A 17,670-nucleotide genomic window follows, 5' to 3' on the forward strand; every position below is an offset into this window, starting at 1 on the left:
GGCTAAATTTTAAACTGGGAACCCATGTTTAAATCTTGGCGGGAGGTTCCATATTTTATGTTTTTGGGCAAATTACTTAATCTCCCCGTGCCTACAAATGAATACCAATAGCTCTACCTAAACACTTATAAGGTCCCAAAGGCGAGACCTATTGGTTATACCAATGCTTGTTCTTTTCCTTTATGCATCTGCCTCTGTGTGCCCTCATCATATACATTCAATCATGTATTTATTCTGATGGGGGGGTGTTGTATTTCAGCTGGTAGTTGATGTAGTGCTAAGAAAAGTACATCTCCGCATCGTTTGGATGTTGGAATATCATTGGCTCAAATTACATTTCTCTAAAGAAAAACAGTAAGAAAAGGGCCAGAATTTAGGACCCACTGCTCGTGGCCACCCCCAGTAAGACTGTGTTAAGGTGAAAGGTTCTCTGACCATCTGGGTCAACAGGGTTTCTTCTGCTTGTCTATTCTGTTTTTTTCTTTTTAAATACTATTTGGATAATTCTGTCCATGCATCAGACAACATCCCTGATACCGTAGAAGTTTGGCTATGTAAGCACATCTATCTAGGCATGTTTTGTTGTGTACTCTCTTGTTATCCGTGCATTTAGAGTTCCACTCCCCGAGCAAGCTAACAGGTGCTTTCTGTATTAGTTTGGTTGTATCCTACTGCAGACAGTGAAATAGAAGATTACACTGCAATCCCCGAGTAGACTTAACCAGGCACACCACTGAGAAAGTCATTACATTTATGTATTATACATTCTTATAAGAATAGAGCTGGGCTTGTTGATCCTCTGGCTAATAAAAATGTGATATGTGATACAGCATATTTACAATGAATATGTATGAAGCAACCTTGCATGCATTGAATTTTGATTGGGATCATTTGCATATTTGTTATTGATTCTGAAATCTTTGGTGGATTTTACTCTTCAGTGAGTCTAGGTCCCCAGCCCCTCACAGTAGACTGTCTTCATACTCTCTGGTTTGCCTCAGAGACACAGTCCCCCCAGGCTGACTACTTCCAAAAGGCTTGTTGGTCATGCCTTCATCCCGGGATCCTGGATCTGCACCATAGTGTTCGGCAGCATAGCGAAAGAGTTTGGGCCCATAGTGGGGTGGGGAGGGGCAGCGCATACCTACCTACTATTTAACTTCTTATATCTACCCAACTGTAAACCCAGACCTCAGGAACTCCCCCCTGCACTTTTTAGGAAAAATGCCGCCAAAAAGTCCTACAAAAAACACACCAGCACCTGCTCCAGCGACGATAATCCCCATACAACATAACCCCTCTGATGCACCTGATCCCAACAAGACCACCTCGAAAAAAAAAACTCCTGCACAACCCTACAACCCAGAACCAACCCTCCCAGATGAAAAGAAACCCAGGGCGTGCGGGAGGGAAAAACAGAGAAACCCCCCAGGTCGCTTACAACTGGCTGCTGGGTCACTACCACCAAAACGGTTGGTAGTTTCCCAAAATGTCTGGCTAAATATGTACCTAGCCCAAAGGTAGCCCAAGAAAAGCCCAACCAGCCCAAAAGGAGCCCACAAAGCCCAACCTATGTAACCAACCCAAAGGTAGCCCAAGAACAGCCCAATAGGCCTAAAAGGAGCCCACAAAGCCCAACCAGCCCCCAGCCCAACTGAGGTGCCGGCTGCCCTCCCCCCTTCCTCCCCCCTCTTCCCCCCGGGCCAAACCCCCCCCCCCCCCCCCCGGAAGGGCCAGGCCTCCCGCTGGTCGGCTGCGCCTGCCAAGGCCCTATTGTATAATGAGTGTGTAAGAGAAAAGATTGAACTGGAGAGGCGAGTCGATCATGCAGTCTTCAGTGGAACAGGCAGAATATGTGGTCCTGGCATTGCCAGTGTACTTTAATCATCAGTTTATAAAATGTCAGTGTTCTGGAGTGATGTTATCCCTGTGCTGGTGTAGTGTGGTCATGTGTATTTTGTTTTTGCTTCAGGTTCTGCAAAGGGAAGTGTGAGGATGGAGAACGGCTTGAGGACAATAATGGGGAGACGGCACTTCCTGTCCACCAGGTAGGTCTGTCTTCAGGCTCTATCAACCACTGAGTACATGTTCATCATGTGTGCTTCACATGTTGCCATCCTGCCCCTAGAGGCTGTACGTGGTACTACCACTGCACAAGTGAAATACCAACCCACATTGACAGAGGGTGTCTTTGATCCATGTTTGGGTTGAACTCCCTTCTAAGACAGTCGTAAAAATCTCAACAGATGGGTGAAATTTGTATAGGTTTCTAATAAGTAGAACATAAACCTCCTTAAAGCCGTGTCTATCGGTCTGATCTGTCATGAGGGTGTTGTTTGGCCTGTTCTCAATTTTTTTTAGTCAACAGATCTAAGCATTTTGAGACTTGTAGGACAGTGCTGAGAATGTCCTGTCGTCCAAAAATCCACGGCCTGATGAAGGGCACCCTCATGACATGGGGCCTGTTGATAGATTTGATGTTATTTAGAGATACCATCACTAAAGCACCACAGTTATGTTATGTTATGCTATATTGGTATTTATAGCGCGCACAACTACTCATGAGTATCCTGGCGCGAAGCAATAATATACATATGGCGAGAGAAATGCATTAATAGGCCTGGCCGAAGAGGTGAGTTTAGAGAAGTTTTTTAAAACATCTTATCTCCTGAATGTGGCGTAGGACTGTAGGAAGGGCATTCCAAAGAATGGCTGCTTTTACAGAAAACGATTGGCCGCCCAACCTGGCGCGACGGAAGTAAGGAATTACCATCAAACGTTGGGCCGCCGATCTTAAAGGTCGTCGGGGAATGTAGAAGGCCACTCTCTTCCTAATGTAAGAGGGGCCTGAGTCATGCAGGGCTCTGTGAGTTAAGACCAGGGCCTTAAATTGTATCCTCTGTGCCACTGGAAGCCAGTGCAGTGAGGACAATTGCGCTCTTATACTAGTTCGTTTAGAGATGCCCAAGAGGAGTCTCGCTGCAGCATTCTGGATAAGTTGTAACTTATTGACCAGGAATGCTGGTATGCCCAAATAGAGTGCGTTGGCATAGTCCAGGCGAGATAAGATGAGTGCTCGGGCAACCATCTCCTTGGCCTGTTGGGGAAGCAGGGGAAAAAAACGGCCTAAGGACTTAAGGGTCCCAAAGCAGTTGCCCGAGAGTCTTTTTATGTGCTCTGAAAACCTTAGATCTTCCCCAAACCAGATGCCTAGATTCTTGGCTAGGCCACCTTCGGAGAGGGGGCGGGGAAAATCAGAGGGCCACAATGCTTCTGTGAACTGAGCGGGGAATTGGCCATAGAGGATGATTTCTGACTTTCCCTCGTTACATTTAAGTTTGGCCTGGGCAAGCCAGGTGAATACGGCTGCCAGGCATTTTTTCGCTGCATCATCTTCTAAGTTCGAGTTTTCCCAGGTAAACAGCAGCTGGGTGTCGTCGGCATAGGCCATAATCTTGGCGCCCAGTTCTTCGGCCAGGAAGATCAGGGGGGTCATGTATATGTTAAAGAGAAGCGGGCTCAGCGTCGAGCCCTGAGGGACCCCTGTCTGAACTTCTCTGGCCGAGAACGAGTAGGGCGGCATCCAGACTTGCTGGGTGCGGGAGCTAAGAAAGAATTCCAGCCATGACCACACGGCCCCGGAGATGCCAATAGATGATAGGCGCGCTAGAAGAAGTTGGTGGGGTACCGTATCAAAGGCGGCAGAGAGGTCCAATAAAATCAGAGCCGCTCTGCCGCCCCTGTCCAGGCAATCCATAATTGACTCTGTCACCTCGACCAGAGCCGTTTCAGTGCTAAAAGACGATCTGAAGCCAGACTGCGCTGGGTGGAGAGCCTCCGAATCCTCCACAAAAGCGTTCTGTTGGCGAAAGACAATCTTCTCGCAGACTTTAGCCAAAGCTGGCAACAGTGAGATGGTTCGATAGTTAGCTGTTGTGAGTGGGTCAGCCAAGGGTTTCTTTAGTAGTGGAAGGAGCTTGGCTTGCTTCCATTGTCTTGGCACCGTGGCTGATTGCAGCAACCTATTTACCAGGCTTGTGACTTCGGTGCCTATAGTGTCCGCCACTCCAGCCAAAACCCTGGCGGGTCAAGGATCAGAGGGTGAACAAGATTTTAAAGATTTAAGGATGGTCAGAATATCAGGTAGTTCTGCCATGTCAAACTGGGATAGGTGCCTGCTAGGGGGAGGGCAGAATGTGCAGTCAGGAGACAGGTGAGGTGGGGCGGTGAACAGTGCTAGTCCCTCTTCAATAAGTTTAATCTTATTAATGAAGAAGGATAAAAGCTCCTCACACCAGCCCGCCGAGACGGGAATGGTCTTTTTCTCCGCTCGGGGGGACATGAAGCTTTGAACAATGGCAAAGATCTCCTTGCTGTTATTATCGGCCTTCATGATTCTGGAAGTATAGTACTCACTTTTTGCTTTTTTCACCGCAGTGTAGTATATTCTCTGAGAAGCTCGGAGGTTAGCTTTGGCTAGCGGACTATAGGCCACCCTCCAAAGTCGTTCGAACTTCTTACAGTTCCGCTTCAGATCATTTAGCAGAGGCGAATACCATGGTTGAGAGGGCATCTCCCGTTGATGTGTTCTTGACACGAGTTTGCAGATGGCTTTTACCCCATTGCTGATCCAAGTGTTAAATTGGTCAACGTGCCCTTCAAGATCGTGGGCAGGGGCTACCTGCCGGTGAGATAAAGCCTCGGCAAGTCCTGGAATGCTAATTTTCCGGGCAAGGGCCCCAGAGGAGAGAGGAGATTGGCGTAACGGCTTGGCCATGGCCCAAGAGAAAATAATCACGGCATGGTCAGACCAAGATACTGGCCAAGGATCGCTCATGTCTAGTGAAAAGTTGGAGCACACCAGATCTAACGTGTGACCTTGTAAGTGGGTGGGTTGAATAACCCACTGGGTCAGCTGAGTTGTACCATATGGGCAGTGATTAAAGTGAGCAGGAGCTGCTGGAAGTGATGATCCCAATGTTTTTTTTTAATAGTTCCTATACTTCAAGAAAAAAAATCTATTTCTGAGTGGTAATCAGGAATATAAGCAACAAAGCGGCACATGCACCAAGGTAGGATTTTGCGAGTCCTTAATTGCGATAATTAAGGAATCGCAATTAAGGACTCGCAAAAGCCTATGAATGTAGGAATCGCTGTAAAATAGCGATTCCTACACATTCCTGATTTGCGACTCGCAAATTGCGAGTCGCAAATAAGGAATGGTTTCCCATTCATTCCTATGGGCCCACAGGCCCATAGGAATGAATGGGAAATTGCATGCGCAATTTGCGAGTGCCAATAGGTCCTTGCAAATTGCGCATGCAATTTCAGGGTGTAAGGGTGTCAATAGGACACCCTATTGCACCCCTGAAATTGATCTGTGCACATATGTTTGGCACACACATGTCCTAAGGGCATGTGTGTGCGCAACATGAAACTTTGAAAAATGCACAAAGGTGCATTTTTCAACGTTTTTGCAAATTACCATGAAGTTCAACTTCATGGTAATTTGCGTCCCCTATTAGCAAAATCGCTAATTTTTTTACCGTAATGCATTGCATTTATGGAATCTCAATTTGCGATTCCTTAGATGCAATCGCAATTTAAGTAATTGCAAATTAGCGATTACTTAAATTGCGAGTTTTGCATTTGGGATGATGCATCCCAAATGCAAAAATACCGGGCGCAAAGGGGCAGATTCTGAGAATCTCCCCGTTAGCGACCGGTTTTTCTTTTGATGCATGTGCCTGAAAAAAACTATTTGTCTTCTGGTCGCCAGGGATGTAATGGGTGTAAGTAGAGTGATTTGCAAAGCTAAAGACTGCTTCAGGGAACCTCCTTTGCAGGAGTTAGCAGCAGTTGCATCCCTATCTCAAACGGATCCAAAGTTACTACGGTTTTGCGGTACAGTGGAAGCGGTCCTCCCCTGCCACACCATACCAACGGCCCTGGATATTCCACGAGAACCCTGAAAACCCTGCTGCTGTTATTCTGAGGCCTTTTTTTTTATTGATTCCACGTTGTGAGAAGTTGCAGTAACCTGCTTTTAGCAACCGTTGCACCCCCCACTTCTGTGTAAGCATTGGGGCCAAAGAAATATCAGGGGACATTTGGTTATTCAGTGAAAACGGCTCTTTAAATGCAGCATTCAAGATGGGCTCCCCCCTTTTTTTTTTTTTGTCAAATCTGTTTTTATTGCTTTTAGTTTTCACATAGTCCTAACAGGCATCTCATATGTAAACTCACAGTCCTGCATAAGGCTGCTTGCCAACATTTGGATGTGTAATGGGCTCCCCTTTGTTGTAAAATGTAATTAATTGTAACCGTTTCAAAACTCAATTTCCCATTTATGTGAGGAAAAGTTATTTAACTTACAGTGGTCAAAATCATTGTAAAATAAGAAGTAAAACAATAAGAGTGCAGGCCTCCTTATGGCTATCTTAAAATGTGTTTATTGCATGAAATGGATAATTAAGGTTTTATGAAGCCATGGGTTATATTTTTAAACGTAGACTCCTGTAGCATCTCCAACATGTGTTGCTTTCAGGCACTGGCGGCCCTCGCTGTGCTGTGCTGTACTTGTTGAAGCAGGGTGCATCACGGCAGTGTTGTGAGCGTATCACCCACAACACACTAACCCCACCGGATGGGCTGGAGAAGAGGGAGTTGAAAGGTCATTGCTTTTCTCCTCCCTGTGTTTCTAGACATGTCTGACTTGCTGCTTGCATTGCTCTGGTAAATAGATCTATTCCCTGGAGTGTTAATGTTAGCCAATTAGCAAGAAATGCTGGGATTTGCATTAGAAAGGATTTCCCTGCCCTCTCGCCCACTGAACTGTTTAACCTGTGATTGCCTACAAAGCAACAATTATGGCACAAAGCCAGGAACTTAATTTTATTTTACATTTCACAGCACTGCACTTTGGCACCATATTTTATTTTGCATTTCACAGCATTACACAGTGGCACCATGTAGGAAGGTAGATCCCTGACTATGGTTGCCCCCAACTTTTTGCCTGGTGTTTTGCTGGTTTTCTGACTTAGTTGACCTGGGGCCCTGCTATTCAGGACCCCAGGCCTACTGCTCTCTCTGTAAAATGGATTCCATGTACCTTAGGTACATATCTAATTGGATACTGAGTCACCTTATCAGTCCCTGTACAGTGTACCTTAGGTACCCAGGGCATAGGTGTACCCAGGGCCTACCAGGGGCTGCAGCATGTATTATGCCACCCCTGGCTGGCCATCCAAATCTGACACAACTGGCTGCTTGACAGCTGGGGCAAGGTGGTGTAATCACCCTTTGCTTTAGATATAGTATACCTATATCTAACCCTAAAAATGGACACACAGATCTCCTATCAGTCACTCCTATGGCAGGCCTTGACAATCCTGAAGGCAGAGTGCTTGGAATCGTGTGAGATAGTGCTCTGGCATGAGCTGAGCCTGTCTGCGGCTTTCGGGATCCATCCCTTAGCCGTTTCCATGATATCGCATACCATATACTCTTAAGTGCATTATAATCCTCGCGGTTATATGCCAACTCTGGTATCGCTTTATCAAAACATGTCGAGTAAGGTGTCATACGAATTGGAATACTAACCCCTCGCCAATTCTGGCGACGGGGTTAGCATTCCACCCTTCTAGAGGGACACGACATGTATGTAACCTGTAACCCCGGTTAAAGTCAGACAGAGCCTTAGCATCCACAAAATGGATGCTGCCACCGAGACACAAGTCTGCCCTCCTGCTGCTGGGAGTCCTCCCAGAGCAGGAGGCAAGGACAAAGGGTTTCCTGCCAGGGGCGGTGCCAGCACCGTCCCAGACAGGGTTTTGTGTATTCCAGGTAGGCAGGGCTACAGAGGAAGGTGACTGCAAGTGGCACCCCGGTGCTCACTGTGCATAGGCCGGCTGAAACCAGTTCCAGGGGCACTCCAGCCCCTGGCCTGGGGAAAGCCCGCCAAAGGAGAGGGGTGTAACCACCCCCTCCTGGTCCCACCCATAGGGCAGGACTTAGTCGCGTGCCAGCCCCCTTTTCCCAGATAAAGGTAGGAACTGGCCCCCTTCCAAATCAGATCATCTTTGGAATCAAGACACGACTTTCTACGAAAGGACATCAAGATTTCTTCTTCAAGATTCTCCCTTGTGACTAAGGAGTAGTCACCCTGCATCCGCAGGCACCACCTTAAGAACACTGCGGTCTGCTGCAAGTCCTTCCTCCGGAATCCGACTGTCCAGCTCGACAAGACCCGGCTTCCCTGGCACCTCCGACCTCTACTCACCTCTACAGCCAAGCTGAGAACCGTGAGTGCGACGAGACCTCAAGGGACCGACTATTGCCAAGACTGCACAACTTCTTCACAGCAAGCCCGCCGGGTAATCTACTGGCGAGTGCTTTAGGGTCCGAGAAGCCCCGACCCTGAGCAGCTCCAGCACCGAAGATCAGCCCCCCAGCATCTCCACGATCGGCGTGGGGCCCTTCTGCTTTTTGCTGCTCACCGCGTTGTTTGGCTACTAGCCCGCTGGCTTGTGGCCTTCTGAACGACGCCCGACGACATCACTGCTGCTGGTCTGGTTGCTCCAGACTGGTTCTTGCTCCCTTCCAGAAGAGGAGCACCCCGGACCCTCCTGGTCCACTCCAGACGCCATTTTGAGTCCACCGCGTGGGCTTGAATTAGCCAAGGCTTTGTTGCCCAATCCTGGGTCCTTCGACGCCGACAGCTTCATCCATCGTGGGACAGCTCGCCCCTCCATCCTGGTCGCCGACAACGCCTCCTGGTCCGTGAGATCTGCAGAGCACAGCGTCGCCCACTCACCTAGTCGAGGTGACTACCCTCCGGTGCCCTCCTGGTGCCCCTGACTACTGGCTAGTAGTCACGAACTTGGTCCCCTCTGCTTTCAGGTGTCATCCATCTTCAAGATCCAGGCTTGGATCACTTCGAACTCTCTTCACTGGTCGCCTGCCAGCATCTATCTTCCAGGCTCCTGGTTCGTCTACAAGGATTCCCGACGTCTTTTGAGACATATGCAGCTGCAGCCCCTGGGCTAGGTAACTTCGGCATTTCGGTGCCCCAGCATAGCCTCACTATCCAAGGGTCAGGATCAACTGTCGTTTTTTTCCTACCAGGTCGGGTTTGCCCGTGAACACTAACTTTACCTTTACTAGCTATCATAGACTTTGTCCCGCATCCCGCGTGAGAGTGCACACTCTGCACCCGAGTCCCCTGGGCCTCCTAGAAGTAATCTAACGATTCTATAGTCAAGTCCTAGCGATTCCAAAGCCTATTAGTACTGTACTTACCTGCTAGTAGTTTCGCATTCCACTTTTTGAGTATATGGTTTCCCGTGCCGCTCGGGCATTTGTATATACTGTGCTAACTTAAGTATTTTTATAAGAGTTTTGTATTGTGCTTAGCTCCCTGACTCATAAAGAGTTCAGGGTAGACTTGTTAGAAATAAATATACATTTATTTTCATAACAACTTGTGTGGTGTCCTTTCACTGGGTGTTCAAGGGGTAATGTGATGGTAAAACAGCTGGCTTAACACGCCCTCTAGAGTCTTAGCCTTAGACTGCTCGTATCCATGCTACTAGGATAGCTGGTCTATAAGGTTGACTTACAACCAATCATCAATAAGGGTTGTTTGGACTGATACAAAGTGCTCACTAGAATAGTGAACATTATATATCAGGCCAACTTCTCACACACCATGACATAGGATACCATGAGAATTTTGTTTCAGCCAACAGCATGTTGCATTGTGGGGCTTGTAGTTTTGGTTTTGACAGTTTCATTAAGGGATCATAACCTTATCAAGCAAAGTGCTGCTGGCTGAAATGCCACAAATGACTGGAGGTGTTATGCATGACATGGAGCCACTTATCGGCTATAGTATAAAATCTTAGAGTCACCTACTCCATTTGAAAAACTTATTGTTTCACGCATAAAACTAAAAGTAAACTCTGCTCATATAGTTTTAAAGGTTCATTCTTTTACTCCCATCATGCATTAAAACAAGCATAGGCACTGTGGATCGCTTCTTTCTTACAACACAATAAAGTACAACTTGGAGAGCTGCAGCACCACCTTACTTAACGCAAATAATAAGTTACGGGCAGGTGGCTGTAGCAGATAGAAGATCACACGATTCTTTTACACATACAGCACAGGTAGCTAACGCACTTAAAGAGTGAGTGAGAGGCTTTAAAGGAATGTTGTATAAAGAAAGTCCAAAACTCCTAAAACTGCCAATCTTGTCATACAACTACCTTACATTCATGTACTCGTGTATGGTATTAAATGCTCACTTATTTAATTTGGTTTGCTTAATCAGCAGGTTCCATATCTTGCACTGGGAAGCATTCTAGAGTGCTATTAGCCACTGGTTGTACTGTCTCCTACGTACAGGTTCCCTAGCTTGAGCAAGGTTATATAATTTATGTCGACATTTATGTACTCCTGTCAATCACTTTTTTTGCTAGGTTTTCCTTACCAAATGATAAACAAGCATTTGCAATGCAACCGGTCTCGCATTTTTGAAAGTTAGAGCTATTGGGGTTGTATATACCTATTGTTTTGTACAAGAGGAGTGTATAGGACGAAGCATGAGGAATTACCACTGGAACAGAGACACAGCTGGTGTCTATTACGCGCACCAAGAGCGTAATAGACACCAATAGGCCGTGGGCGGAGCAACGCGCCTGCCTTTGGCCAATTGCGTGCAGTCTTTCATAAAAAGGCGCACGCAAAGGCCAATGGTGTAGCACAAAAGGAATCGCACATGCACGAGCGTGTGCGATTCCTAGGTGAGTGCTAAAACCCCATTTTCGATTACAAAATGCCTAGTGCTGCGAAGCACTGCTTTGCAGTGCAACGCAGGTCCCGAGACCTAAAAATGAGGGCTGAGCAGCGGACCCTACTGCTCTTTTCCATCTACCTGTTTTGCCGCTTGAGTATTGCCCCTGTGGTCCGAGTCATTTTCCCCAGGAATATAGGTATTTCACATCAAATATTGTGAAACAATCCTGGTTTCATAGGGCATGTTCGCCAGCCTCAGAAGGGGGGAGGGCGGTGGGACAGGCCTCGGAACCTGCTATTGTCGAGGTTGTAAGTGTGAAGCATGTTTCCCAGGGCGAGTGCTTATACTTGCTGCCTGCACTATGATACAGACCATCAAACAGCCCATGCTGCCAAGTCCCACTCCCAACTGACTGGGTGTGGGCAGCAAAAGTGCATAGGCCTTTGGCCACAAACACCCAACTCCCTGTAAGCACCAGTAGGGCAGTGGTAGTGACTGCCGAGTACCATAATTATGTCTGGAAAAGAAGTAGTGTGGAAAGCATAAGGGAACAGCTCTTGGCTCAGCTTTGAACTCCCACGCTTCTGCTGATGTCGGTGACTGCCTCTTTATTTACAGCTGAAGTACAAACCTTTACATATCGTGTATTTTAGATTGTTTTACTTGAGTACCTTAGATTATATCACTGCTGAGAGGGCATTGTTCATTAAAATTAGTGAACCACACGTTTTCTGCTCTATTACTCGAGGCAAGTCAGTTGCCTTGTTTCCTCCTTTATAAACCTTTTTATAGATGGAGCAACATTATGGTTTAATAAACCATACACAAGAGAGGTTGTAGTACAGTGTGCACCCTACATTATTTCAAGGTGCACTCAAGTGTGGTCATCATGGATAAAGAGGCACAGTGGAGAAAAGTAATGGCCCCGGGGATAGACTATTTGGTCAAGCTAGGAAGCTGGGATTGACCAGGGTCTCTGGATCAGGGCCCAGGACCTACTTTTCCCTGGGGCCAATAAAAGCTTCTATTGGCCTGGACATGTTTTGTGAGGGCATTCAGATGATCTTTTGTGGGTTTTTACAAAATTGGACCACAGCAGTGGAAGCATCCCACTTCATAGAACAGCTATACGTAGGGCAGAAACAGTGCAAGAATCCCTCATTCAGAGGGCAGGTACTGCTAGGTTAGCCTCAGCTGAAGCAAGTACAAATCAGGCAACAGCAGTTCAAGTTTTATTTCCTCACAGAATAGGGACAGCATAGCAGTAGCAAAGCGAGGTCCCCTCTCTCATGGAAGGCAATATGTAGCATCTTTAATTGCCTCAGAACAGATCCAGCGTCGCAGAACTGTACAAGCTGTCATCGCTCACAGAATATGAAAGTTTAAGATATGAGTGACGTAGGTTATAGACTGATGTCTGAAACAGGTGGTGTATAAACATAGAAGAATGCTACCTGTGTGGCTGCCCTCAGTATGCACACAAAAATTATTTAATAAACTTAATTGTTGCCAGTTAATCCAAATAATGAGGATCTCTGGTAAAATACCATGGACCAGTGTCGGATTTTCACACCTGATTCCTTAACACATGCATAATAACTGGGCAAAGCCCGCACACAATGCTGAATTTTAAACCGGTGTAAAAAGAGACAAATCATTTTTGTAAAACAGGTCATTTATACATTCACTGAAAATACCAAAGGTTACAGGGACGTTATAGTTGAGTAATAGAATTTTTTTTTAAACTTAGAAATTCACTCAAAAAAACTAAGGTTACAGGGACTTTGTTAGGTTCAGATTTTACACACACAAATTACACAATTAGTTATCTCAATTAACTATAACTCACGCCCGAGTGTCTGTGTTGTTGGGTGGGGGTAGAGTTGTCAATGTGTCTTGGTTGTGCAAGTATATCTAATGATTTGTTTCTGGTGCTTGAGAGAGATTGAGTGTATTCTGAGAGTGCATGGATGCTAATATAAAGGAGCTTGGAGGAGTTGTGAGCATCGGTTGGCTGTGAGTGTTCCTGGCTATGTTTTGTGCGTGGTGATCTGTGATGGTAACTGGAGTTAGTTAGAGCATGTGAGTGAGCGTAGATGGCACTGGGAATTTCATGGTGTCTGAGCTTTGTGTGAGTGTCTGAGGATATTCAGCGGTGTGTGGGTGTGATGTAGGAAAGAGTGCTTGGGGTGGGCTGTTACTGAAAGTTCCTGGTAGAGTTGTGAGGGTGTGTGGTGTGCTCTGCATGCGTGCCTGGTGGTATTGGAGTTTGATTGCGTATAGGCAATCCTTAGAGAACCTGGGTGGCATTGTGAGTGTGCCTCGTGTAGTGTGTCTTGTGGGGGCTTTGTGAGCGTTTAAGAGTATTGTGACAGTGTCTGATGTGTTCAGCGGGAGGGAGGGGCATGCAAGGGAATCCAACAGCATGTTGAGGTTGCATTGGTGTAGTGTCTAAAGGTGTGTACAGGGTTTATTCCTTTTTGTTCTCTTTTTCAAGAACTCAACCAGTAGCGGTACTCGTTGATAGTGGCTTACACTAAACACAGTAAACAGTGATCAGGTGACCTGTTCCTCTTACAACTCTGCCTTTGAGGGTTCGGCATGTGTTTTCTTTAGCCTGATCGAAGGAAGGTGCTGCAGCACTGATGTCCTTCACATGGCACCATTAGCTGTATATTGGTCTTGTGGGCCTTGCTGGGGCTGTAAGAATGTCTGAGGTTGGTTTGAGGGTGGTTGGCGTGTTGTGAGCTACCATCTCAGAATAGTATTTGCAGACCTCATTTTTGGAGGAAGTGGTGTGATCTTAAGTCCATGCTGTGACAGGATAGTCTGGCAAAAAGGCAACTGGTGTGGAGAAGTGTGGCTCAGGGGTTAGAGGCAGCAGACCCGGAAGCTGAGATAGGTCCTGGACCAGGGTTCAATTCCCCGCCTCGGCGGGGTCTTGGGCTAAAAATTCCACGGACTCGATAATTCTCGCCCCGGTGCCTCCTCGACTCACGGGTTCACACTCTGCGACTCTGGGCAATAGCTTGCTTAATCTCCACAACGGCCCCTCGCGGCGGGATGCCTGACTTTCACCTTGTGGATACCCTGCTATCTCACAGGGGAATACCAGGAAGGGTTCCCTAAGCAAGCGCCGGGAAACCCACTGCGGGTAGCTGTGCGCTATATAAGCTCAACTACATTTACATTTACACATCACACAGGTGAGCTTTTCTGATCTTGTGCCTGTCCCCATCGACCTCGCTTTTTGCAGATTCAAGTAGACATAAAGAGGTGATCCCTAGTCCATGGTAAATGTCTGAGGACTTATATGCTTTCAATTTGTAAGTCTCTCATGAGTAATTTACAGATGAGACCACAGGCAAGTTTTCTTAAAGTATCTCATTTTATGTTTAAAAAAAACCAAGAAATTCACTGAAAAAAACAAAGGTTAAAGTAACGTTATAGTTGGGTAAATATGTCAATAACAACATTAACGTTTTGAACTAAAAAAAAAAATACAAACTACAAAACATCGGACACACTACTTGTCATACAAATTTAATCTGTGTGCTAAGTATGGTGTCCAAAGTTTTGTAACGTCTGTTATTTATGTTTATGATGATGTGTTTAAAGGGAACATAAACACCATTCACATTTATGGCTTTTGAACAAGACTGTTCCGGTCGAAACGCATCAACCTTTGGATTAAACTTTTCACAGCAACGATGTTTGGCAGTGCGAGTATTCTTACTTTGCTTCAGCTGACCACAGGGTTTTCTAATATATATAAATACATATATATAAATATATATGTGTATATAAATATATTCAGGTCTTTTCACTATTCAGTGAATGCAGCTTGTTGTGTCTGGCTGAGGTTTGTTGGGAAAATGTAAAGTTAAAGGTTCTGCACGCTGCTTGGACCTGGCGCGGTTTTTCCTCTTCCATTGTGCATCGAACACACCTAGCTGCTCCTGTCACTTGGGTCCATGAATAATTGGTTAAACCTGGCTCCCATGAATTGCAGTTTTCGCATCGCCATCACCTGTGAGTTCAGTAAGTCCAAAAGCTAAGATAATGCAGAACACGAAAAAAAATGGCGATTGTGGAGAGAGAGAGAGAGAGAGAGAGAGAGATATAAAATGTCTGAAAAGTATAAAAGTGGAAGAATAATAACAATGACTCGGTAAGGGGGGAACGAGATTCAAAGCCAGTGCGGGGCGTGGACTGAGCTACAAAAATGAGGGAGAGACAAGGGGAATTGAAGTTCAATAAACACACCTACGTTGAGGTGAAAGGAAATAGGGAATGCAGAACGTAGTCAACAGAGCTAGACAAACAGAACAAAATACAACACCAAAACATTGAAAATAAATTAGCAAATCAAAACAAGGAGCATAGATAATAGAGACGGGGAAATACTAAAAACGGAAAGTCGAGGGATTCATGCATCTACCGCAGTGATTTGAGCGACACAAGTTTCTGTGATAGTGAGATAGCTCAGGGGGCTAATGCACCTATTGAATTCTGTGTGAGTTGTATATCACGGTTTCTCCAGGTAATAGTTCCCACATTCACTCACATGATTATCCAGCACTTTCGCACAAGATACACCATCACACTCTTACTCCCTAGCACCACTGGATCACAACCTGAAAGAGACAGCCCTGCATTCAGAGTCCAGCTTCCCCAAGACCATTTATTGCAGACATGTTTCTGCTCGCCATGGTAATTAGCGTAATGTGCTTTGGCACCTGGAATGCTCCAGGTGCGACTTATAAAAGTCTGTTATAATATTAGGACATGTATTACAAAAACCAGAAAACTACCCCTGCAGTGTGCAGAAGAGAATGAGCATTAATAACCAAACCACAATCCCCTGTTCATAACCCAAACCTTTAGAAAATGAATTTTACCCAACTAGACGGAGAGAATATTAACTTTTATTGAGACAAGGGCTTATTAGGCTAATGATTCTAAGCTTCTTATGTAGTTATAGTTTAGTTACAGTAATACAATACGTAATGTGACGAGGAAGGCTGAGGGTAGGGGCCGGGTTGGACAGGCGGGACCTAAACAGCGACGATATAAAACCTTGATTACTGAACCTCAGATAGCAACATCTTAGCATTAAAAAGATGCTATAAATGAAGTACGGCGAGCTCGCTGCCTGTGATACTGCTGTCACTCGTAAGCCAGGGTTGTTACACCGAACAATGTGGCATCCTGTCCCTGAGATTGTAAATGTGTGTGATGTAAAATAAGTATCCAAGAGTACAGTGAACTATCTAAGTTCTACATCACATATCAAAGTTTTTTGCCCTTAATCTTCCAACTGGAAAACGAAGCCCTGCAAATCAAAACGTAGGGGCCAATTCACAAAGTACATTTTTTAATATGTTTGTAGTGCTACAGTAGTACTTCCAACATAATACAACATTTTATTCACAAATTTATATGCAGGAAATTGCCCCTTCGCCTCTCCTATCTTTTCCTGTGCAGAAATCTCCACCCTGACTGCGGAGTCTCCGCACATGCAAGTATATGCTTTATTAGTAAATGTGGGAGGAGCACAGAGGAGTGGCTGAAAAATGGTGAACATTTATTACTAAATAGGAGGGGGACAGGGTGGAGTAAGGAGTGATCTAGGGAGGGACATGCACTAACCCACAAAAGAAGAAGCCTGTTGCTATTCACAAACCGCCCTTCTAAATTTACGACAGCCAACAAGCATTGGCAAAGCCAATAGGTCTCACCTACGCAATAGCTATTAACTTTGCCAATATGTTTCAGCCATGTTGCATACCAGCATGGCTAAAAGTTAGCGGGGTAAGTAAGAGTGATGTGGAGTGTTGCAAACTGGAGTAGAGTGTTCTAGAGAGGCGTGGAGTGGAATAGAGTGGTGTTGAGTGAAGTGTTGTGGAAGGGTTGTTGGGGAGAGGAGTTGGCCTAACGGCTAGGGCGCTCGACCTCGGACCTGGGGATCTGGGTTCGAGTCTCAGTAACGACGCCAAGAAAAACCTCCTGTGATTCTGGGCATATCACTTAATCTCCCCGTGCCTAAAAAAAAAAAAAAAATGAATGCGTGTCCTCCTGTAACGTAACCGGTGCTATGTCAAGCGCTCTGATACCTGATGCAGTTCGGGTCTAGTTCGCGGTATATAAAACTCTGCAAAAAAAAAAAAAAAGGTGTGACGTTGAGTAGAGTGTCAGAGTGGACTGGCATAGAGTGTCATGGAGTGGTGTAACGGGATTGTCACATAAATCCTCTCACATTGAAAAGTAGACACTGCGAGTGCCCGAAATGATGCTCTAGTCTTGGGTCACAGCACTTAGTGTGGAGTGAGAGCACGCGGGCAATTTGTGAGGCAGCTGAAGTGACATACCCTGCTCTGTACTATCGAGTGACCATGTCAAGAATATAGGGGAGGCCAGAGAGGTCCTGGGGCTGTGAGAACCTGGGCAGGCAGCTTTTCATTTTGTGCAACTGTCATTTTTTGTGCTTTTAAGAATACTAGATTTCATTTGCGAAACACAACACACACGGAGGTCCTCCCTTGAATGCATGCCGACAGAGGTGTGTCATATAAACCACACTACGTGATGCACAGAGACTGTTGCATCACCGTTTAAAAGGTTTTCAAATGTGCCTCGTGTGAGCCATTTCCTTGGTCTCGCCGTCTGCCATTCCGGGTGCCACTGCCCACAGGAGCCTTAAAGCGCCGGCACGTGCCCTTCCCGGATGTAAACACAGCCTTCTCTGATCATCAGACCGTGCTTTCCGACACTACTTTCACTGAAAGAAATTCTTGCTTCTTCCTGCCAAACAGTAGAATTAAAACTGAATACGCGAGGTTGTAGCGCCACCGTGTGGTTAATTTTCAAAT

The 17,670-nt window shown here is 45.9% G+C and overlaps 1 protein-coding gene across 4 annotated transcripts in view; it reads left to right on the forward strand.

Moving 5' to 3' along the window:
- CTIF (cap binding complex dependent translation initiation factor) overlaps window positions 1-17,670 on the forward strand; it is a 954,573-nt gene that overhangs the window by 280,174 nt on the left and 656,729 nt on the right. For all 4 annotated transcript variants that reach the window (XM_078674783.1, XM_078674781.1, XM_078674780.1 and 1 more), the window contains one exon: window positions 1,973-2,048. In XM_078674783.1, coding sequence (XP_078530909.1) covers window positions 1,973-2,048 — 76 coding nt within the window. The remainder of the gene's footprint in view (window positions 1-1,972; window positions 2,049-17,670) is intronic.

This window comes from Lissotriton helveticus, chromosome 2_1 (genome assembly GCF_964261635.1).
Source record: "Lissotriton helveticus chromosome 2_1, aLisHel1.1, whole genome shotgun sequence".
Taxonomy (NCBI): domain Eukaryota; kingdom Metazoa; phylum Chordata; class Amphibia; order Caudata; family Salamandridae; genus Lissotriton; species Lissotriton helveticus.